General features: G+C 65.4%; 1 protein-coding gene across 3 annotated transcripts in view; it reads right to left on the minus strand.

Moving 5' to 3' along the window:
* LAMA5 (laminin subunit alpha 5) overlaps positions 1–20,006 on the minus strand; it is a 53,846-nt gene extending 33,840 nt beyond the window's left edge. For 2 of the 3 annotated variants that reach the window (XM_057528299.1, XM_057528297.1), the window contains exons 1-6: positions 19,364–20,005; positions 14,798–14,950; positions 5,005–5,122; positions 4,090–4,208; positions 3,832–4,002; positions 3,602–3,699 (exon numbers count right to left, since the gene is read on the minus strand). In XM_057528299.1, the coding sequence (XP_057384282.1) occupies positions 3,602–3,699; positions 3,832–4,002; positions 4,090–4,208; positions 5,005–5,122; positions 14,798–14,950; positions 19,364–19,639 (935 nt within the window). In that variant the 5' untranslated portion in view covers positions 19,640–20,005. Of the gene's footprint in view, positions 1–3,601; positions 3,700–3,831; positions 4,003–4,089; positions 4,209–5,004; positions 5,123–14,797; positions 14,951–19,363 lie in introns of all 3 variants that reach the window. The other variant, XM_057528298.1, reaches the window with a different exon arrangement.
* Positions 20,007–22,026: the final 2,020 nt, after the last annotated feature.

Raw genomic sequence — 22,026 nt, forward strand, 5'->3', positions numbered from 1 at the left:
TGTGCCCCTCGGTCCCGGGTCAGCACCACAGCTGCGGTGCTGTGCAGGTCCTGAGCAGCCCCCAGGAGCCAGTCCAAGAAGAAGAGACCCAGAGCTCCAAATCACGCTCTAGTCCCTCCCCCCAAGGGGCTGCAGGGCCCTGGGACTCGGCCCCACTGCTCCGTGGTGTTCAGGAAGGAAGCAGGAATAACCTGCCACAGAGAGGTCATCACAGGAAGCGTCGAGGATCTGTAACCGAGAGCCTGTGGCCGGTGTTTGGTTTTTCAAGAGTCTACATAGTCAGGGCACCCCCAAACCAAGAAATTAACACAAAAAGTGGGGTGTTTGTCAAAAGCCCTTGAAAAGCTACGCTGGAGGGATTCTTCCCAATCCAGGGCACACGGCCATCACACGGATGAAGCCCCGCTGAAGAGCCTGCAGAGAAACGACCCAAGAGCGTCAGCCGACGCAACCAACAGCAGGGCTGCACCCCGGGAGCTTCACTTAATGGAGCAACTGAGTAGAAACCATAAAAAGAGAGTGTTTAAAGATTATAACCCAAAGAATCTAAAACATAATAAAACCCACAATGCTACGAAAAAGAGGCAGATGTGACCAAAGAACCAATCAGAACTTCTATAAATGAAAAATAAAATGATTGAAATTAAAGACTCAAAGGATGGGCTACACAGCAGATCAGACACAGCTGAAGAGAGATTCAATGAACTGAAGAAGCCATCCAGAGAGCAGCTCAGGAGGCAGAGGTGGGAATACAAGAAGTCCTGAGACTGAAGGAAACCACCCACGTTCCCATCTGTATAACAGGAATTCCAGAAAGAGAAAAGAGGGACCGAGGGGAGAGCTGAGAGTCCTAGAGAGCCAACGGCCAAAAATGGTCCTAAAGTAACAAAGACACATATTTTTAAATTCAAAAAGCACAACTCCTGAGCAACAGGAAATATGTCCACTACTCAATAATGCAGAGTAAACCTGCAGAGCACTGAGGCAAGATCACAGAAACACTGAGAAGAGGCACAAAACCCACAGAGGGACAATGGCGCAGATGACAGCACATTCTCCCAACCACCGAAAAACGCCAAGAGACTGAAATGACATTTCCCAAGTGTTGAGAGACACGGCCGGCCATCAACCAGGACGTCTACAGTCAGCTAAACTATCACCCAAGAGTGAGGGCATAACAGCCATTCAATGACTAACAGACTCTCATGGAAAGTACTAAAGGAAACTGAGTCCCCAGGGATGCACTGGGAGCCAAGGAAGGACAGAGAACAGGAACTGGGAGTCAAGGTGATGGAGCCATTGCTGGGTGCAGATACCGTGCCTGGGGTTAGTGTTCTGGGGCCCTGGGTCATCAGGGAGACAACTAGTTAATCTGCATTTGGCGAGGTCAAGTATGCCTGTTGAAGAGCGAGGGCTACCACTGCAATCAACAGAACTAGAAAAGAAATGTAAAGCTGATCACCAATTGCCACAGACTGAACGTTCGTGTCTGCCCAAAATTCACATGTGAAATCCAACCCCGGAAGCGATGGTGTTTGGAGGCAGGGCCTTTGGGAGGTGATTAGGTCATGAGGGTAGAGCCCTCATCAACGGGACTAGCATCCTTATAAGAAGACCCCTGAGAGCTCCCTCACCCCTTCCCCACTGTGAGGACACAGCCAGAAGACAGCCATCTATGAACTAGGAAAGGGGGCCCTCAGCAGCCTCCAGAACTGCAAGAAGTAAATCTCTGTTGTTTGTAAGTTGCCCAGCCTCTGGCATTTTGTTAGCCTGACTCAACTAAAACACCACCAGAAACAAAACATGCAACTTCCAAACCAAGGGATGGGGGAGAATGAATGGGGTTCTCAGTACAGACTGGGCAGGTAGTCAGCACTCAGAACGATGGCCGTGGTGACGGAGGTGGGAGAGAGCTTCCGGGGTGGGGGGGTGGAAGCAGAGGGACGGAGGCAGGCCAGTGGGCGGGGCAGAGCCCTCACAGAGGGGGCAGAGGCGGCAGGGCAGGCTGATACTGCAGGACACTGTGTGTGAGGGGTGTCAGCGTTTGTGGTTCTGGGGGAGACGCCCCACCTGCAGGGTGAGCTGAGCTCCGTCCATGCCCAGGTGCAGGTGAGTCAGGGTGGATGCCGACGCCTTCCCAACAGGCAAGGGCAGGCCCACCTCTCCTCTGAGGCCAGTTTGGCCACCCGGCAGGCGCCCTTCCCAACCATCACGAGTTCCCACTTGGCACTTCATTTCCCAGAGCAATTAGCTGCGCCCGAGCTCAGTGCTTGAAGCTGCAGGCAGGAACCCATGCCTGGGGCCCATGCAGAGACTGCACAGGCCAGGTGGGTCCTGAGGGCCTGCCTGAGTCCTCTAGGGAGCGCGATCACACCTCTTCCACCTTCACACCCATCAGCCACGCCTGAAGAGGTCTGGGGCTCACCTCTTGGTGCAGCTCTGACGGTGAGAGCGGGGGTGAGCTCCTACCCTGTCCGGGCTTCATTCGCCTCCCCTATCAGTTGGGGTGTGGACACAGCAACAAAACCCCAGCAGAAGTGGGAGCTGCATGATCTTGAGGCGAGGGAAGCAGCAGGAGGGTCTCGCCCGCTCCCTGCTGGAGGTGCCCCTCGGGGGCGGGGGCTGGGAGAGCCTGGTCACGGGCCCCCCATCACAGGCTCTGCTTCCTCTCCCAGCACCTCGGGTCCAGCCCTGGACCTGCTTTAAGACCCCCAGTGCACTCAGCCCCACCGGGACCTCTGCGCTGGGCACAGGCCTGCCCAGAACAGGTGCTCCTGGGGCAGCATGTGTGAGCACCACACACAGCTGCTGACGGATGGGAGCAAGGAAGGAAAGGAGGAGGGAAGGAAGAGAGGAAGGAAGGAAAAAGGGAAGGGAAAAAGGAGGGAGGGAGGAACGAGCAAATGAACGAACCCCGCCGCCGCCCGAGGCTGCGAGCCAGGAGGAGGGCTGGCTCAGCGCCAGGCTCCAGCTGATAACTGAGCCGCGTGCTCACCGCTGAACGTGGGGCGGCTGGAGCCACTTGGGCACGTAGCGTCTAGGGGCAGCTTGTTAAAGACGCAGGTTCCTGGGCCCTGCCTTACTGGCTGACTCCGGGTGGGGCTCAGAGCCCTCAGCTGTCCCAGCTGCAGGAGCACTGGCCATGTCAGATGGGGGTCTCTGGGCTACTCCCTGTCCTGAGCCTTGGCCCCTGCCTGCGATCGGGTGTGATCACGGCTGGGGGCAGCAGGGAGTGTTATCGTTTGTGTTCTCAAGGAAGGCGGGGGAACTTCCCCTATCCCGGAGAACAGAAACATGCAGCCTCAGGCGGATTACCTCTCTCAGGGCCGGGGGCTTCTGCTGGGGGCAGCTGGGTGGAGGGCAGCTGGCTTGCAGGTCCAGGCAAGGCTCCACCTCTGCCGGCAGCACGGCAAACAGGCCCAAGCCAGGCTCCAGGCACTGCCCTTCCACCTCACAGTGCACACGGGGAAACTGAGGCCGAGCAGTGAGGGGCCAGTGCAGGTCACAAGGGCGGGGGACACGGTGGGCAACGGAACCAGGCCTCCTCTCCTTCAGGCTGGGCAGGGGATGTGGGGTACGGGCAGGGAGCTACAGGTCTCACCTGAAGGGGTCTGTGGGGTCTTTAGCGTCACAGACGTCCGCGTGCCCGTGGCAGACGCAGCGGCCGCCGATGCTGATGTCCTTGATGCTGTAATAGTACTGCGCCGGCCCGGGTAAGTCAGCGGCCGCCCAGGGTAAGTCAGCGGCCGCCCACACCTGCCCCCAGATCCCAGCCCTGAGCCCACGTGGCCCCGCCCACACCAGCCGCCAAAGCCCCGCCTGCCTGCTCACCCTGCGGGTGACCGTGGGGTCCCGCAGCGCCTTGCCCATGAGGTGGCCCAGCAGCGTGTTGGTGCGCAGGAAGCGCAGGCGGATGTTGGTGGCTTTGGTGAAATCACGCAGCAGCGGCGAGTAGGAGAAGTTCATGGCACCTGGGCGCCCGTTCACCAGGGACACCACGATCTGCGGAGGGGCGCGGGTCAGGCGTGGGCGTGGCTCCGGCAGGGACCGCCCGGCCGCACCCCCTTCCCGCCCCGCCCCCGCGCCCACCTCGCCATTCTCCAGGGGCACGATCCGCGAATACTCGGTGCTGCACATGACGTCGTCGTCCCCCGAGATGCGCTCCAGTGTCCGCGGCCCAAACCGCTCCAGGCAGTCCCTCTTGGAGGCTGCGGGAACCGCCGGAGGGTGAGGGCGCAGGGCTCCAGGGAAGCCCTCGGAGGAGGCCCGACGGCAGCGCCCGGCTGCCCTGCGTGCCCGGACTTCCCCGGGGCCTCACGGCCTCAACCGGGAGGCAGCATCAACCTCGAGGCGGGAACGCCGCCCACCCGCGAGGTTTTGTTGACGACTGTGGCACTTGGGAGGACAGCGGAGCTCCTCAGGAGGGCAAGGCCAGGGCTCAGCCTGCCCCTGCCCCGAGCCCGGGTTGCCTTGCCTGTCCCTCTCTCTGCAGAGAACAAGTGTGTTCCCTGGGTGGCCCTTGCCATCCCCATCCTTGGGGGACCATTCCTGACTGTCCTTTATAGGACTGGCCGCCCCGCAGTCACTCTCGGGCCTTGGAGTTTGGGGGGGCACGTGTCCCAGGCCCGCCCAATCGAAGCGTCCCCATCGACACGATCTGTCAGGGTGGCACATGGAACGGCCAGCCAGTGAGCAGGGGTGCAGGGCTCCCGTGCTCTCCTGAGCAGGCAGCCCAGCTGGCCGCCTCTGTCACCTCAGGAGCTGCCGGAGCATAAGGCCAGTCCAGAGTGAACCTGGAGATGGCACGAGAGACTCCCGGTACCGAGGGCCCCTGGACCCAGCCGTGCCCGTTTCAGGGACACAAGCCACCGAACCCCCACCAGCCTTCGGGGACATGCACCCGACAGCCCTGACCCACGCAGAAGCCGGGTGTGAGGGCACCCTGCTGTCCTGAGAGAGCATGCGGCCCACCCCAGGGGACACCCCTGGCCCCGGGAGACTCACAGGCGAAATACTGCCATGGCTGGTAGGTGTGGCCGAAGTCCGTGGACCGTTCCAGCACCCAGAGGTCTGGCCGAGGCGAGTTGGCAAACTTGATGAGCACGTAGGCCACGTGGAAAACCTGCGGGGCAGTGAGTGTATGGACGCCCCTGAGATCCCTTCCATGCCACCTGGGCCCCCCATACCTGGAAGGCCAGGCCCACCCCGTGAGGCGGGGCTCACAGTGGACATCTGCGTGTTTGCCCTCAAGGGCCAGGCACACCCAGGTGAGAGGGCCGGCTGGCTCAGGGCACAGCCCCTCGCTTACTAGCCGGCCCCTGGCCATTGAGGCCTGCACCAGGACACAGAGGTGACCGGCGGAACCCAGCATTTCCGGAGGGCTCCCCTCTTGGGCCTGGGGGTGCCTTAGGGCCCAGCCCCACCCCAGGAGCTCGGAGAGCCCTGCTGTGAGGCTGCACACAGGCCTGACAGCAGCTGGAGTCAGACGGGGCACACGTGGGCAGCCTGTCTCCTGGGCCCGGGCAGTGGGGCTGGGCAAGGCCGAGGCAGGAGCTCATCCCACTGTCCCCAGAGCTCTGGTGGCCGGCCTGGGAAGATGGCCAGACAGTGTCCCAAGCTCCCAAGAGCCTGGCCTCCTCGCACAGCAGGCCAGTGAACCCCTGTCCTGGGATGGGGGGGCCCCCGTTACGGCCTCACCCTGGTCACCACCCCCATCATCTTCAGAGCCAACTCAGGACCCGCCCGTGTCACCCGCTGACCAGCCTGCAGAGGCAACCAGCACGGAGCGACCAGGGCCCAGCCTCTGCCTGCCGCCGTCAGCAGCCCCCAGCCGTCAGCAGCCCCCAGCCGTCAGGAGCCCCCAGCTGTCAGCAGCCCCCAGCTGTCAGGAGCCCCCAGCGGGGGGACAGACGAAAACCGGCCCTCCCAAAGCTGGCGTGGGGAAACCCGGCCAACCCAGCCCCGGCCTGTTGGGGGCGCACCTGGCCAGGGAGTGGGGAGCCTGCGCTTCCAGAGGCGTCCAGAACCCCCCAGGGCCCACCTGCTGCTCTCTCCCTGGGTCCTGGCCTGACCTCACTCCCAGGGAGGGGCCCATCCCTCGTCTCTCTTCTCCTCCTGGCCAGAGGTCAGCATCCCTGGATGTCCCCGTGTCCTGTGCCCCTGGGGGCTTGGTGGGGCCCCTCCTTGGCTGACTGCCCCCCGGTCCTGCAGCCTGGCAGGTCTTAGCTTTGGGGCCCCCAGCCCCACCTGGCACAGGCCCGAGGAAAGGGCTCTGGGGCCGCTGAGAACAGCCCATGGGCTCAGGCAAAAGCACCTGCCCTGCCTGTGGCCTCGATGATGAGCCACCGAGACCCCGGAGAGGGTGGGCACGTGAGCAGAGCGCACATCGGCTGTGCCCCCCACACACACATCTGGGGGTAGCACCCTGGTGCCCACCCAGCTCAGCTTGCCCTACACAGTGACCACGGGGTAGGGACTGTGATTTCCAGACCTCAAGAGCTCTGAGGGCCAGTGAACCCCTCCCCCACCCCAAAGCCGAAGACGGGGCCATCGTCCAGGCTGGTCTCTGTGCGTGAAGTTTGGGCTCCAAGGAGACCCGGGCAGAGCCAGTGGGAGACCCGGGCACCCGCCCTGCACACGGGCAGAGTGGGGGCCCCAGATGAGGGGCAGAGACACAGCTAGTGAGCACGCCATCCGTGGACGGCGCCTGTGCCCCCCTTGGAGACCCTCAGCTCACACTCCCGTGCCAGACCTGCTCACAGGGGCACCCCCAGGTGGGCTCTGAACTGCCCACCAGCCTTGAGGGCAACGTCACGCCTCCGGCCGCCCACCGTCCCCTCAGTGGGGCCCTGCCCAGCCCAGGGGAGCAGGTTCCCTCCTGGTGTCCACTGCTCTGGACTTCTGCCCCGGACCAGCTGATCTTCGGTCAGCCAGCCAGGCCCCGAGCCTATGGCCACATGGGGCAGAGCGGGGATCCCCTCCAGGGCCGCCCAAGGCGCACAGTCACCCCCTACCCCTGGTCAGCCTGCAGCCGCTGTGACGACCCCCTCGAGGGACAGTGGAGGGGGCATGGACACCTCGTGGCCCCATCCCCCAGGAGGCCAGCTCCTAAGAATCCAGGCGTGGCAGGGTGGGGCGGGGGGCACGGGGCGTAAGGCCCTGGGACCCTGAGACACGCCCAGTCGGAGTCCTGCCCTTCCCGGAAGGCCTGGCGTTTACGGGGAGGGGCCCAAGTCAGGCCAAGAGTGGCCTTTCCCTGGGTGCTGGGGGGGATGAGCGCCTATTCACCCACTGCCAGGCCTTGAGGTCACCTTCCCCTTTGCCCTGCCCGGTCAGGGGAGGGGCTCAAGCCTCTGGGGGGACGGACCCTACACCCGGCAGGCAATTTGGCCAACTCTCAGGCATTCCAGGGAGCCCTGGGGATCTCAGATGGCCCCTGTGCCAGGAGGGGTCTTCGTGAGAAAGGGGGGCATGGCGGCATGGGGGGCCTGGGTGTGCAGTGGACGTGGACATAGGCTGCTCTGGGGGCGGCAGCATGGCCCGCACTGAAGGCCCCCAAGGAGATTAAAGCCTCCTGCCAAGCCTCCTGGGGCCCACCCCCGCCTTTCCCTGAGCGAGGCCACCAGGCTGCACCCTCCGCTGGCCAGCTCTGTCCCTCCCCCAGGTCGATGGGCCGGTCGCATTTTTCCCAGCTGAGAGCACTTGCACAAATATTGACTCGGAGATGCTAATCGGGCAGGACACGGGCAGTATGGAAACTTCCGCCCCCAGGCCGGCACGCTGGGTGTGCTCCAAGGAAGACCCTTGCCTTCTCTCCATCTGTCCACCTGGTCATCTGGCTGTCACACAGGGGCCCTGGCCCAGGCTGGAGTGACGGGAAGGCATGCGCTCAGCTCTCCCCATCTGTCCCCAACCTGGTCCTGGTTCCCAGGGCCACACAGCCACCCTGGGCGTGACCCGGGAGCGGGAGCAGACCCCTGGCCTCCCTGGACACGGCCCTCCCCATGCCACCCCTGCCCGCTCGGCTCCACTCGGCTCCACTCGGCTGCCAACGCCGGCTGACCTTTCCCGCTGCTACAGAGTTCTGTGCAAAAGGAAAAAAAGTCTTTTAAAGCAAAAGCCAAACAAAAGCCTCCTGAGTTATTTTTAAAAATCTGGCTATTCTGGGGCAGGCACGTCTCCAGGACAGCAGCCGGACCCGCCTCTCGGCCACGGCTCCCCTGACGGCCCCCACACGCAGCCTGACCTCGGAGGGCCAGGGCTCGCCGGGAGGGGATCCGCCCCGTGGCCGCTGCCTGGCGGGGTGGTGGCAGGAGGCTGCAGAGCCCTGGGGCCAGAGCTGGGGGCCAGGGTGGGTCCCAGGCCTCAGTGGCTAGATGGCCCTGGGTGGGCATGGGGCAGTGGGACAAACACAGCAGAAGTCAGAGACCAGGGCTCAGGGTTGAGGCCCTTTCAAAATGGTGTGAAGGCTCTGAAAGTCTAGAAAGGGAAGAGGCCAGCAGAAGCTGGCAGCCACCTGGCAGGGATGCTGCAGAGGCACCACCCAGAGCCACACCACACACACTGGTGCCCAGAGGCAGAGGTGTGGGGAGGGGAGCGAACATGGGCGGGGCTGGAGTCAGAAAATACAGGGAGGGCTAGAGAGGAAACCGGTGCTGCAGACCCCGCAAGGGTCTCTGTAGCCCCAGGGATGGGGGTGCAGGAGGTGACCGCTGGTCGGCAGCCTCCTGGGCTCAGACACCTACATCCCAGGGATTGGGCTGGGGCTGGAGCACCTGGGAGCACAAGGTCATCAGGGCCAGCGCACGCCCCCTCTGCCCTGGCCCATCTCAGGGCTGGGGAGCCCCAGGCCAGGCCCTGTGCCCCTGCCTGGGGAAGGAGGGGCCCAGCCCCCAACCGCTGGGCCAGGCGGCATGAATCACCAGGCAGCGTGTGACTCAGCCCTGGCCCCGCAGGAAGCAGGGCCCCGTGCCGATTCCCGGGGACGGGCCAGGGTCCCAGGCCGTGGCTGGGCGGCGGCAGGAAGCCCCTCCTAGATGAGGCGTCCGGGCCGGCTCCCCACCCTCCTGGACCCCCCACCCTAGACTGCTGGGCCGGCCTTCAGGGCCCTGTGTGCTGAATCCAGTTGACCCGGCACCCCCAGGTTTGGCCCTCTCTGCAGAGACCCCATCTGGAAGCCTCGATAAAGAGGAACGCCGCAGCAGGGGGGCCGGCCGGGCAGGCGTGTCTACTCAGGCCCCCAACTGGGTAAATAAGAATGGCCCCCACACGACAGGAACCTGAAAACAGGCCACATGTGGATGCAACTCCCGGAGTGGAAGAGCCACTGCTGGAAAGAAAAATAAAACGTTGAAATGTAGAGAGGGCAGGCAGAGGCCCCAGGGACCCTGACTGCGGGGCCGGGAGCCCAACACACAGGTGTGTGGAGCAGAGCAGGGGGACTTTCAGGGGCTGGATGGGGGTGGAAGGGCTCCGACGGCTCTGTAGGAGTTCACCAGCTAGAGTGAAGGGCAAATGCCCATGTGGCCCAGCACCTCAACGGAGCTGGGCCTGGGGGGATTCAGAGACCCCCCCACGACCGCCCAGGGGCTGTCTTGGGCCCCCTGCCTTGAAGGGGGGTTTTTAGGCCCTGCCCCCACCCCATCCTCCCTACAGCCTGGCCCAGGTCAGGCCAGATGGTCAGTCCCAGGCCGCAGGAAGTGGAGTTTATTCCAAGGGGACCCCGACACCCAAACAGTTTAGTCTCAGGTGTGAGCTGTATGGCCAGAAACCAACACCATGGTGTTTGTTTAAAAGCAGACAGAGGGGGCTTCCCTGGTGGCGCAGTGGTTAAGAATCTGCCTGCCAATGCAGGGGACACGGGTTCGAGCCCTGGTCTGGGAAGATCCTACATGCCGCGGAGCCGCTGGGCCCGTGAGCCACAATTACTGAGCCTGCGCATCTGAAGCCTGTGCTCCGCAACGGGAGAGGCCGCGATAGTGAGAGGCCCGCGCGCCGCGATATTGAGAAGCCCACACACCGCGATGAAGAGTGGCCCCCACTTGCCACAACTGGAGAAAGCCCTCACACAGAAACAAAGACCCAACACAGCCATAAATAAATTTAAAAAAAAAAAAAAAAAAGCAGAGGACAGAAGACTTGGGGGCCACCAGAGCCTGGGGGAGTCAGTGTGGGGTGGCGGGGGTGTCTGTGTATTGCCCAGCGTGAGCAGACAAGTGTGCCAGGATAGCCAGGGGACCGAGGACGAACGGCCCCCCGCGCCGGGCATGGGTGGCCCCTCCGGCCCTGCATCCTCCGAGCAAAGCGACAAGCAGAGAGAGGCAGGGTCTCGCGGTTCCCACGAGGAGAGGTGGGGCCCGTGCCGGCCCCAGGATCCTTGGTGGGGAGGCCTTCCCAGACACCCCGCCCTCTCCTCCGCGGGAGCCCAGCTCAAGGGGCCACCTCCGGCCCAGCCCCTGCACCTGTCCTGGCTGCCAGGCCCTGCAGCTAGAGCCTGGCCAGCCCAGCCACACTTCCTGCCGCTTCCCTCGAGCCACCCCGCTGCCCGTCCTGGGGCACTGGCCACGTGGCCAAGTGCCCAGCTAGGTCTGGACAGCCAGGCCAGTGACCATGACCTCATAACCCAGCAGACTGGCGGGCATGCCAGGACCAGGAGGCCTGCCCGGGGAGCCCCGAGCAGGCCGGCTTGGAGGATGCGTGGCCCAGAACCGGGGCGGGCAGGGCGGACCTGCACGGGGCATCCCGGCCGCAAAACAGCCAGCACGTCCGGGGCCCTCGGCGCGGCGTCAAGGCCCCAGCAGGTGCTCTCTGCGCCCGCACCTAGAGGACGGAACCGAGGCACAGACAGCCTGGCCCTGCCAAGCCCGGCCTCTCCTCCACACTGGCGCTGTCTCCCCAGGCGCTGCGCACACCCCCACGTGCTGGGGGGCAGCTGGCGCCCGCCCGCCTCCCCGCTGTCCCCCAGGGAGGGCAGACCCCCGACCCTGGCATTTCTAGAGTTCCCCAACCAACACTTTCTGGCCTCACACCCAACTCCCCCAGCCTACACTCCACCGCCAGCCCAGCCGGGCTCCGCATCTCACCCCCTCCACCCCCGCTGTATCCCCCAACCTGGTCTCCAGGCCACTCCCCTCCAGCCCCGGCCTCTCAGGGCTGGGAAAAGGGGCCGCCCCACCCAGGGCGCAAGGAGAAAACACAGCCCAGGGTCAGTCGGCAGGGGATCTGCATTCCTCACCTGCATCTGGGGAATGAGGGCTGCAGCCCCCAGGTGAGGGACAGGGGCTGCTGGGGAGAGCCCCTCCCCACGGCCAGGCCAGGAAGCGGGTGTCTGGAGAGGGTGGGGGACGCCCCCCAGGGCCAGCCCTAGCCCTGCCCAGCTCCTTAAGACCACCGGGCTACGTGGACGGGTGAGGCTCTGCGATGGGGAGGCTGAGGCGGGCAGGACTCAGGAGAGAAGCGAGAACCCGCTGCGCCCCCCGGGGGGACAGGCCACTGCTGGGACTCGGGCAAGTGTCCCCTCAGTCACCAGCCGTGGAGACTTCCCGCTCTGGAGAACCCCCTTCCCAGGCCAGCAGCCCGCAAACCTCAGACCTACAGCTCAGTTCTCTCAGGTCTGAGGGTTCCCGGCCGAGACCCACATGGCGAGCAGGGCAAGAGCAAAGGCCTAGACCTCTCCGTGCCCTTCCCGCCAGGTCTCTGCTCCTGGGGCCTGGTTCTCCATCTGCAAAATGGGGGGAAGAGGGTCCAACGGCCCTCACCCACCCTGGAACGGGGAAGGTCAGAACGGGATGAGGCGTGACCGGAAGAGAGCGCGAGCAGGCTGCCGAGGCCCCAGCACAGGCGGACGCCGCAGGGACCAGGCCCCAGCAGCCCCTGCTCCACCCCCCAGGGGTGAGGAGGAGCTGCACGCAGCCCTCTCTGTCCTCCCCGGGGCAGGAAGTCCTCCTGATGCCCAGGGCCAGCTGCCCCCACCGCCCCACCCCGCCCCGCCCCACTTTCCCGGGGCATCCGCTCCAGCTCCCAGAACAAAGGCCCCTGGCAGCCACTGCACTGGGAGTGCCCAGCCCCACTGCCCACTCAGCCCGCTTCCTCACAGAAGCCCCAGCCCCACCCCAGGACCTGCGCCTCGAGCGACGGCCCAGCCCCAAAGCAAGGGAGCCCCCAGGGTTGAACTGGCTTAGCCAGGCCCCTCCCGCTCGGCCTCTCTCCCCATCTGCCCCAGGGGTGTGCTCAGAGGGTCCCGCTCTGCCTGGGGACATCCTGTCTGACGGCGGGGCCCAGCTGCTGCCGTCACCAGACCTGGGGGCCCCTGAGGATACAGGCCCCGGGGCCCCTATGAGGGCCAGCCGGACGAGTCAGGCCCACTCCTCCGAGACGCCTCCCGCCCAGTGCTCCAGCCTGCGCCACCTCCGTCCTCCCCTACCGCCTACCCCACGTGGGGCTCCTCGGCCAACGCAGGACCTCGTCTCTGTCCCCGAGCCCCGTGCGCAGGGCACCCTGAAGGGACCCAGTCGTCACACAGTGGCCAAAGGAGGAAGGGGCAACAAGCTCCTTTTCCGAAAGGGAAGGTGGTGAATGCGGAAGTCTCCTCTGAAATTCCACAGTGGCTCAGAAACATGCCCTGGAAAGAGAGCTCTCTCGCCCACGGAGCTGGAAACTGGGCCCTTCCGCTCCACCCAACTCTAAAGCACACTGGTGGGCACCCCCCATGCTCACCAGCTCCCACCCCAACCAAGGCTGGCAGCCCCCTGGCCCAACCAAGATGGGGGCTTTGGGAAGTCAGTAAAGGGGGGAAGGAAGAGATAAAGGAGGAGGGAGGGTTGAGCAGATGGAAAGAAGCGTTGGTGGATGAATGGATGTTAGGTGGATGGGCTGGTGGATGGATGAATGGATGGGTGGGTGGCAAAAAGGAAGGAAGGATGGGGGGCAGGGAGAGAGGAAGAATGGCTAGGTGGATGGATGGGTCAATCTCCCCCACAAACTAGGCTGGAAATGGCCCAGGCCCAGTCTACAAAGTCATTTGAGTCATTTTACACTTGCGTCATTTTACAGTCGGGGAAACCGCGGCTTGGAGGAGCAGGGTGTACACGGCGAAACCCTCTCCCCGGCCCAGGCCCGGTCTACCAAGCAGACGTGCCGCGTGCCGCCTGCCTCGCTGGCCCACTTCCTACCTGTGGACACCGAGCCTCAGGGGCCACAGAGCCGGGGGAGCTGAGCGCCACCCGAGCTCCTCCTCGGCCCCATCCACTGCACCTCGGGAGGGCGCTGTGCCCACCTGCTCCGGGCCACCCTGGGGTTGTCACGGAGACCAGGCCACTGTGCCCCAGCAAGGGCCCTTGCCCTGCCCTAGTCTGGCCAGGCTTGTCCACGGGGGAGGAGGGGCGAGAAGGGCCCAGCGGCTCAGCACAAGTTCCCCCGATTGACCCTGGGGCAGGGGCAGAACCCACTTCCCCCTCCCCCTCCCACGGGCACCCCCCCACCCGTGGCAGTGCCAGAGAGAGGGGCACCCGGGGGGCACACAGGGTTGCTGAGGTCCCTCCCAGCCTCGAGGGGGAAGGAGAGCACAGATGCGGTGAAAGCCCAGTGAGCTGAAGCGAAATCGGCCCAGCCCCACCCAGACCTGGGCCAGGCAGCACCACCAGCCCTGGAGCCGCAGGCAGGGCCGGATGGGCAGCCCCTCCCAGGGCCTAACAGATAACCCATGGCCCCCCGGAAATCCCCGGCCACTTACTGGGACTCGAACCCACACCCTCACTGCCCACCTGCCCACCAGGCCAGGCCGGCAGGCCTCCGGGCTGGGGCAAGAGGCACCCAACCCTGTCCCCTGAACCTGCCCGCAGGGCCCGCCCCTCCAGCCAGGCCCACAGGAGATGCTTCACCACCTCTCCTCGAATGCCCTCAGGACGACAGCGGGATGCAGGCTCAGCAAGGAGCAGAGACCCACCAGGCCACACACCGGGACCGTGGCAAAGCCGGCCTGGACTCAGGTCCCTGGACTCACGGTCTAGTGCTCCTTCCCTGGCCCCATGAACAGGGAAGCGGGTGGAGGTGAGGTCTAGCAGGATCGACCTTGTAGCCCAACTCCCAGGCAGGCCCAGAGCTGGCCGCTTCCGGGCTTGGCCTCATCTACCTCCCCCTCCCCCACCCCATCCAAGGAGGCATCAGGACCGTTGGCCCATTTCACAGGCCAGGATACCAAGGCCCGGCGCCTAACAATGTCACATGGGGAGTGGGACGCAGCCCAGGTCCACCAAGGGGGGCTCGTTTGTCACTGGGAAACGCCTGGCTCCCACCCCCCACCCCTGCCTGTGCAGGGGCCTGGGCGGGCACACCTAACCCCTCGGGTGGCCTCTGCAGCACAGGTATCCTAGGAATGTCCACTTCCTCTGGCCTCCTCTGCATTCCTGGAGCCCCTCCCACTCCCACCAGTGGAGCCTGGCTCCCTGCAGAGGAATTCCTCAGAGTAAACACCAGGGCTCACAGCATTTCAGCCCCACCTCCGTGTTGTCCCCTTAGCGCCCCTCACCCTAACTCTCCACGTGACCTCTGGTAAGCCCCCCATCCGGCACCCCTCTCTCCCTGCGCACCACGAGGATGCTGAGAAAACAAACGGAAGGTGCCCAGTGCCACGCCTCCGTCCGTATGGGCCTGCCACCAGCAGCCCGTCTGTGCCCAGCCTCTGCCCAGCCTCCCGAGCTCATTCTGGGTGGACACCTCGCCTTCTGGTCCTTGCCCCACGGTGAGCCCTTTGGCCAGGGACATAGGGGTCAGGCTGCAGCAGGCGAAAAAGGGACTCTACCTGGCCCAGGTCCAGGGTGACGTTGACCTCATTGTACTCCAGGCCGCGCGACAGTGGTGGGCTCTGCCACCAGCGCTCCGTGCCGTCAATGGCGTTGCTCACAGGGTGCGCCCTGTTGCTGTTTGCAGCCGTGCAGATGTCGCAGTACTGGCCCTGTAGGGGAGGGGGCGGTCAGATGGGACCCCTTACCCCTCTGGTCACCCTCCCACCCCATCACACTGGCCGCACCCCCAATCTGTGGACCCTTGTGCGCCAGTCACTCATTCACCTGGCAAATACACACTGAGAGCAAATACATATTCTCAACTTGGGATACGGTTCATGTGAGAGATGAGCACACCCATTACAGAGGAAACAGGAGAGCAAGGAGGGAGCAGGGCACCCACTGCAGGTGGGAAAACATGGCGGGCCTCCCTGAGAAGGGGGCATCTGAGGCCTACACCATAAGGGGGGGGTGTGCTCCAGGCAGAGGGGCTGGCTGTGCAAAGGCCCTGGGGCAGGGAGAGCAAACAAGGAGTAAACAGCAAGAAGGCCAACGTAGCTGGAGCTGAGGGGTAAGAGCCCGGCCAAGGGGCAAGTCACACGTTTCTCGCCCACCCCCGCCCCCCAACCACCAGCCACTGCAGGGGGCTTCAGAAGGGCTCTTGCAGGATGGGGCCTGGGGGGGACCTAAAGAGGAAGGAAGGTGGGGCTACAGCCGGAAGGCCCAGGCCCGACGTGAGCCCCTCGCCACCTCCACCAGCTCATCCCCCAAACCTCCCCACCAGGCTCTCACCCAGAGCCATCTGGATTAGGGTCTCCAGAGAGGCGGAATTGAGCCATCTCGGCGGCCTGTGGGGACAGGCCCCAGAGCGGAGGCACGTGGGCAGCCAGCAGACGAGGCCTGGACCTCCTGGCTCTGCCACTTCCGAGCCCTGGGACTGGGCCAGGTCACGGCAGCAGCTGAGCCTCAGCGCCCCGGTGTGAAGAGTGGGGGCGATGCTGGCACCTGGCTCGGCCACTGTAGGATTAACGGATCCCACACGGGGCCTGGCAGCTGCTTCTGTCACGGCCCGGCCACCTGCCGGGGCCCTGTCCTCTGGGGGGAGAGGGGGCTCCCAGCATCATCCTGGCCTGCTGTCCCCGTGGGGGAGGAATAGGTGCTGAAAGCTTTGGGGGCGGGGGTAGAGGCAGAGCTGGGCCCTGGCTGCTGGCCCACTGGAGGCCCAACCTCCCACCCCAGAGGAAACCAGACCTGCTGTCCCTCTGCACACAAAGGCGGCCCTCGGAGACTTGGCATTGTCTGAGGCCCAGAGAGGCCACGTCTGGGAAATGCGGCCGCTCCACCCCTCCCAGCCTCCCAGGGGGCCAGACCTTGTCCTAGGAGTCAGAGGTGGGAGCGTGGGAGATGCCCTGCCCCACTCCCAGGCCCGGCAGCCAGAGAGCCCCCAAGCCTCCACATACGCATGGCGCGGGCACACGTGCTCCTGGCTTCCACGGTGCGCCCAGGATGGCGAGACCAGAAGGCAGCAGACCCAGGCACCGAGCCTCCCATCCAGCGGGCTCCCAGGACCCCTCGTGCTGGGTGCTTTGGCTGACCCCATCTCCACCCTGTTCCTGCCTGGGGCCTTGGCACCCTGATCTCTTGTCCTCCAGCTCAGCTGTCACCTCCTCAGCAGAGGCCCAGAGCTCCAGACCACCCAAGAGGCTGACCTGACAACCCCCGCCCCATCACTGTGCTTTATTTATTCTACCACAGGAGACGTGGAATTGTCTGGCTCTTAGCAATTCTCCATTTACTGCCTCCTGGGGGGTGGGGGGAGGCGCACCTGCCTCGTTCTTTACTGCATCCCTGAGGCCACCACCCAGAGGTGCCAGCCGAGGGGCTGCAGCAATGGACGACACCCAGAAAAGGGACACCATCTGTGCAGGCCATACTACCAGCGCAAATGCTGAACCCCAAACTGGAACCCGGGCTCTGGCTCCCAGACCTGTGGGAGCTGCCAGAGGGCGAGCAGAGCAGGGGCTCAGAGAGGCTCACCCATAGCGCTAAGCACGTGCGTGTGGGCTGTCTGGGGCCTGGCGGAGCCGGGCGGCTTCTCAGACGTGGTGGGTAGGGCCATCTGGCTGGGGTGGGCCTTCCAAAGAAGGCTCCCTTGGTCAAAGGTCAAGGGAGCCAAGGGACGTGTCTGCTCAGGTCCACCCAGAGAATCGGGGGAAGATGACTCTGCTCCCCACATGGCCGCAGCGGGACCGCTCAGTGACGTGGTCACTGCCGATCTCTGCCTGGCGGATGGGGCTGGGGAAAGCAGCCTCTCTCCGCCCCTCTGCTGCAGAGGGTCCTGCCAGGAACAGAGCGAGGAAGCAAGGAGCAGTGATAAGGACTTCCCCTCCCAGTGAGTCACCACGCTGGCAGCCGAGCCCCCGACTTCCCCTGCGGGGCTGGGGCCAGCCCAGAATTCCTCCGCTGCCCACCTGAAGTCGCAGGGCCGGACTCCCAAGGTGCCCTCTGCCTGCCCTAGCTGCCCCGATGCCCAGCATGGCTCACCCCACACCCCGGGTGGCATGCCCCCGGCCAGCTTCTGTCCTATCTCCCCCAGGGGGCCCTGGGAGCTGCTGGCCTGCAGCCTTGGGCCCACGTCCTCCCTGACCCACCCACAAGCCTGGGCTCTTGGGACAGAGAGGTGCGCCCACTCAGCTCCAGTGTCCGTGGGCAAGGCCCAAACACCAACCCAGCAGGAAGGCAGGACGGTGAGCAGATCCCATCCCCCAAGAGGACAGGGCAGAGGCTCCAGTGGGTCCAGCAACTTGACCAAGGTTGGCCTTCAGTCTTTCTGGCTGGTCTTTCTGCCCTGGCAGCCTCAGCACAGGGGTGCAATGGCTGAGCGCTAGAGTTTCAAAGAGAGGCTTCAGCTCTAACTTGCTAAACTGTGAGCTGGGAGGGCAGGGCTGAAGTTCTCACTCAGGGCCCCCTCGCTTGCAACGCACAGCCACTGCCACTTGCCAAGTGGTCACTGTGTGACGGACAGCTTTCCCCGGCCCCTCAGGCCAAACTCACAACTTCGGGTGAGGCCGGCCCTCGCGTTGTTCCCATTTTACAGATGAGGAGCCTGAGGCTGGGGCGCGGGAGCCACACAGCTAAGGAGAAGGCCTTTGACCCCAGGCCACCAGCTCCTGTGCTGCTCCTTTAAGCACTAGGAGGTGGTAATAAATGGCCCCTCCCTCAAGGATCCACGCAGCTGCCCCTCCTCAAGGGCCTGGGCCAGGCAGCACAGGTGAGCAACACGGAGCCTCTCTCCAACAGGGAGATGGCTTGGAGCCTGGGCCGATTAGCTGCGGAATCCCAGCTGAGCATCTAGGAGGGGTGGCCAGGGCTGAGCCAGGCCCTCTGAGCAGCTTTGGAGACCCCCCCCACAAGCTCCTCCCCTCCACCTGTCCCCTTTGATGTCACCCAGAGGCACTAAGGGCCCGTAGTGGGGTCTCAGGTCGCCCCCGCTCACCCCAGCCAGATCCTAGTCTGGCTTTGGGGCTTTACAGGCCTCCCCACCTGAAACGTGGGCTTGAGACCTCCTGCTCAGCTGTACAGGGCTTTGAGGAGAGCATGGGTGCAGAGAAGTGTGTCCAGGAACCGGCGGGAGGTGACATTTCTGTCCCGGATGGCTCTGCTGCACCAGGGCCCCCTCTCACTCCTCCCTCCCTGGGGGGGGGGGGGCAAGGGGAGTGGGCAGGCGGCAGTGAAGGGGCCCCAGCTGAGGCTCCCTTATTCATCACCCACCCCATCACTCTACTCTCCAGCTACCTCCTCCCTGCCCCAGCCTCTCCTACCGGGAAGGTGGCAGCAAGTCCCCGGAGGCTGAGGCTCAGGTTACAACAGCCTTGGGGCCCCCAGACCCTCCCTCAGGTCTGGCAGGGGTGGGAGGATGGGCCTAGCACGGGGTGTCAGGTAGCCTCTGGAGCAGACCCTGTCGCCCCAGGCAGAGCTGCGGCCGGTCCGTGTTCCCATCCTCAGTTAAAAATCCCTCCGTTTGTCCCCCTCCCACCTTGAGGGTCCCACCGACTCCCTAGACCCGCGGGAGCGAGAGCTGTGTCTGGCCCCTCCCGCCCCGTCCCCGTCCCCGTCCCATCCCGTCGCCAGCAGGTTCCAGCCTGTCCCGGGGGAAGGCGGAGTGGTCCGCCCCCACCTCACAGGCAGCCGGCCGGGGAGGCCAAGTCCCGCCCTCGCCGGGATCCCGGGACTTGGGGCGGCCGGGGACCAGGCACCGGCCCCTCCCCTCCGGCCAGCCACCGCCGCCGAACTCGAGCGGTGCCGGCCGCGCCCGGGTCCGCTGCGTGCCGCCTTCCCGGAGGCACGCGCACTTCTCTGACTGAGCCCGAAGGGCCGAGTTGGGGTCCCTTCCGTCCGCCGAAAGGCGGAACCGGGGCGTAGGGACGGGCGGCGGGGGCCGCGGTCCGTACCTGGCTTCTCCGCGGCCCCTGGGGCTCCTCGCCGAGTCTGGCTGGAGTTCCGGAGTCCGAGCCCGGTGCGTGCCCTGCGCCGGCGGCCCCGCCACCCCGGCCCGGCCCTCCCGACCCGCGGCCCGCGCTCACCTGGATGGTCTGGTTGGGGTCCCCGCCGGCCCCCCCCACCAACTTGCAGTAGAGGTCCTCGGTGGGGCGCGGGGCGCCGCGCGCCGGGGCCTCCTCGCCGCAGGTGGCGGAGGCAGCGATGCGGGCGCCCTCCGCCAGGTTGAAGTAGGGCGGGTGCAGGCTGAAGCTGCCGCCCGCTGCCGCCCGCGCCCGCACCGCGCCCAGCAGCGCCAGCCCGGCCAGCAGCAGCGGCGCTGGGCCCCGGGAACCGCGGGGCCGCGCGCCCGGCTTCGCCATCTTCCAGCTCCGGGGACGGCGGGCGAGGCTGCAGCCTGGCGGGTCTGCAGCGCGGCGCCCGGCCTGGCTTGGCTCGCTCCGCCTGCGGACGTCAGGCCCCGCCCCGGCCCGCCTGGGCGCCCGAGCCCCGCGCCCCGGGGAGGGGGCGGGGGAGGCCGGGGGGAGGGGCGGCCGGCCGCCTTAACCCTTGGGACCCCGGCCCGGCCGGCCTCTCGGAAGGGACACCTGCTGGCCTCGGGCCGGGCCGTGGGAACGCGACGCCGCGGCGGCCCCCGGGGCGTGGCTCCCGGTCCAAAGCGGCCCCCTCGCGCCCTCGGGCACCCAGGCCCCGGGCGCGCCGGCCCGCTCTTCCCCGTCCAGCGGCTCCGCTCTTTGTTTCCCTAACTTCGGGCACCTCTCTGCGGCCGAGCGCCCCCGGCGGCCCCGGGTCTGGCGCCGCGGCCGGGAGTCAGGCACGCTCGCCCCGGGTCCAGCCCCCGGCATCTGCCCCATCCACGGCCCGGCCCGGCCCCACCCGCAACCCCAGAACTGCCAGAGCGACCCGAGCGACCGCAGCCTGGGAGCCCTGTCGCTGGGGTCCCCCCGGGATTGAGGGGGTGAACTCCGGAGCGCAGCGCAGCCTCGCCGCCTCTCCCCGGCCGGTTTTTGGTTTTTCACCCCTCATACTGGCCCCCATATCTGCCCCATCCAGCAGGTGTGTGGGAAGGTGCTCTCTGTCAGCTGTGAGTGGCGGTGGTAGCGGGGGAATCCGATCTGCAGAGGGACAGGGAGACCCCCTGGGGGGGCCATGTCAGATTCCATCCCACCTGACTCCCACCTACCCAGGGTTTGGCTTAAAAATACTCTAAAATAGGGAAGTGGGTGAGGAGGGACTGGACCCATGGGGCCCCCTGCAGTGAAGGGAGGATACTCAGGGCTCCGCCGGTGCCAGGAAGATTGCCTGTGAAGGAGGACATCTATTGAGCACCTGCGGGGGCTGGGGCCGCAGGGCCAGGTGTGCACTAACCCTTGTGCCTGGGGGGGTCCCTGCTTTGGGGCACTGTGGACCCCACCATCTCTGTCTGCCAGTCGAACCCTCCTGCTCAGGGCAGGCACTCAAGGACACTGGGGAAATGGGATTGGACGTAGAGGCCTGAGCTCAGGATTGTGTCCCAGCTGATTCTGCGTTTGGGTGGCTTCGGCCACTGGGTCTCCTCCCCTCCAGCTCCTGGCCCAAATCGGCCTCAAGGGAAGCCCTGATGGGGTAGGCGCAGCTGCCAGGCTGGCAGCTCCCCCCAGTCTGTGAGCCAGGCCAGCTGGGTGTCTGTCCCACTTGAGACCCCCTGGACAGTCCTGGGGAGCCAAGTAAATGTGTGGGGTGGCAGCCAGCTGGTCCTGGTGGGCGTTCTGCCCCAGCAGCTGTTCCCGGAAGGTTGCGCCACTAGCCACATCTTCCTGGCTGTCCCTGGCCTCCTGCGAATCCGAATCCCAAGGGGCTGGACTGCTGCTTCTCTAGGAGTTGAGAAATACGAAGCGAGATGACCCTCCCTCTTCTCTCCCCTCTCCCCTCCCCTCTCCCCTCTCCTCTCCCTCTGCTCCCGGGCAATTCTGTAACTCCACCTGGGGGAGGGGGAGGAGAGGTGGTTCCCTGCTGGAGAGGCTCTGGGTGGGGGAGGGGCGGGCCTAGATGGTGGGGGAGGGGCGACAGGCCATGCTGGAATCCTGAGTCCCCCACGCAGACGGGCCAGCTCACCAGCTAATTTATGATCCCGTGGGAGGAGCAGCCGGAGAGCCGCCTCTGGGCAGTAGCAGGGTTTCCAGATGCGGGATTTGACCTGCCCCCACCCCACCCTCCCTACTGCCCAGAGGTCCCCTGTCACACACATCACAGCAGTGCACTCTGGCCCCCGGCACCCCCTTGACAGCTGGGGACCTGTCAGCCTGGGGACTGGGGCTGGCAACCTCCCACCCTCCACCCCCCCTCCAGGTCGGCTTCCCAACCCCCGTGGAGGGACCAGCGGGCAGAGGTAAGGGGTGGGAGCCCTCTGAGCTTCTAGGGACCAGGCCTCCGCCGTCGAGGGCACAGAGCAGGCGGGAGGAAGGGGCTGCTGCCCGAGAATGCGCTGAGTCAGCCTGAGCGCCCAGCACGAGGAGGGTTAATCCTGGGCGAGCTGCTTCCTGGCAGACAGCTGCCCCAGAGCAACTGGTGGCCCGGGCCTGGGGGGAGGGGGTGGGTGAAGTGGGCAGAGGAGAATGTGGTGAAAGGGGCTGGGTGAGGTGCCCACTCTGCCCCCACCTTGGGCCAGCTTATGTGTCCCAGCTGGGGCAGGAGTGGGCGGCATGGAGGATGGAGGTGTTATTCCAATCAGGCTACACACTGACCTCTTGGCAGGTGGTGGTTCTAGGGG

This window comes from Balaenoptera acutorostrata, chromosome 15 (assembly GCF_949987535.1).
Source record: "Balaenoptera acutorostrata chromosome 15, mBalAcu1.1, whole genome shotgun sequence".
Lineage (NCBI taxonomy): Eukaryota > Metazoa > Chordata > Mammalia > Artiodactyla > Balaenopteridae > Balaenoptera > Balaenoptera acutorostrata.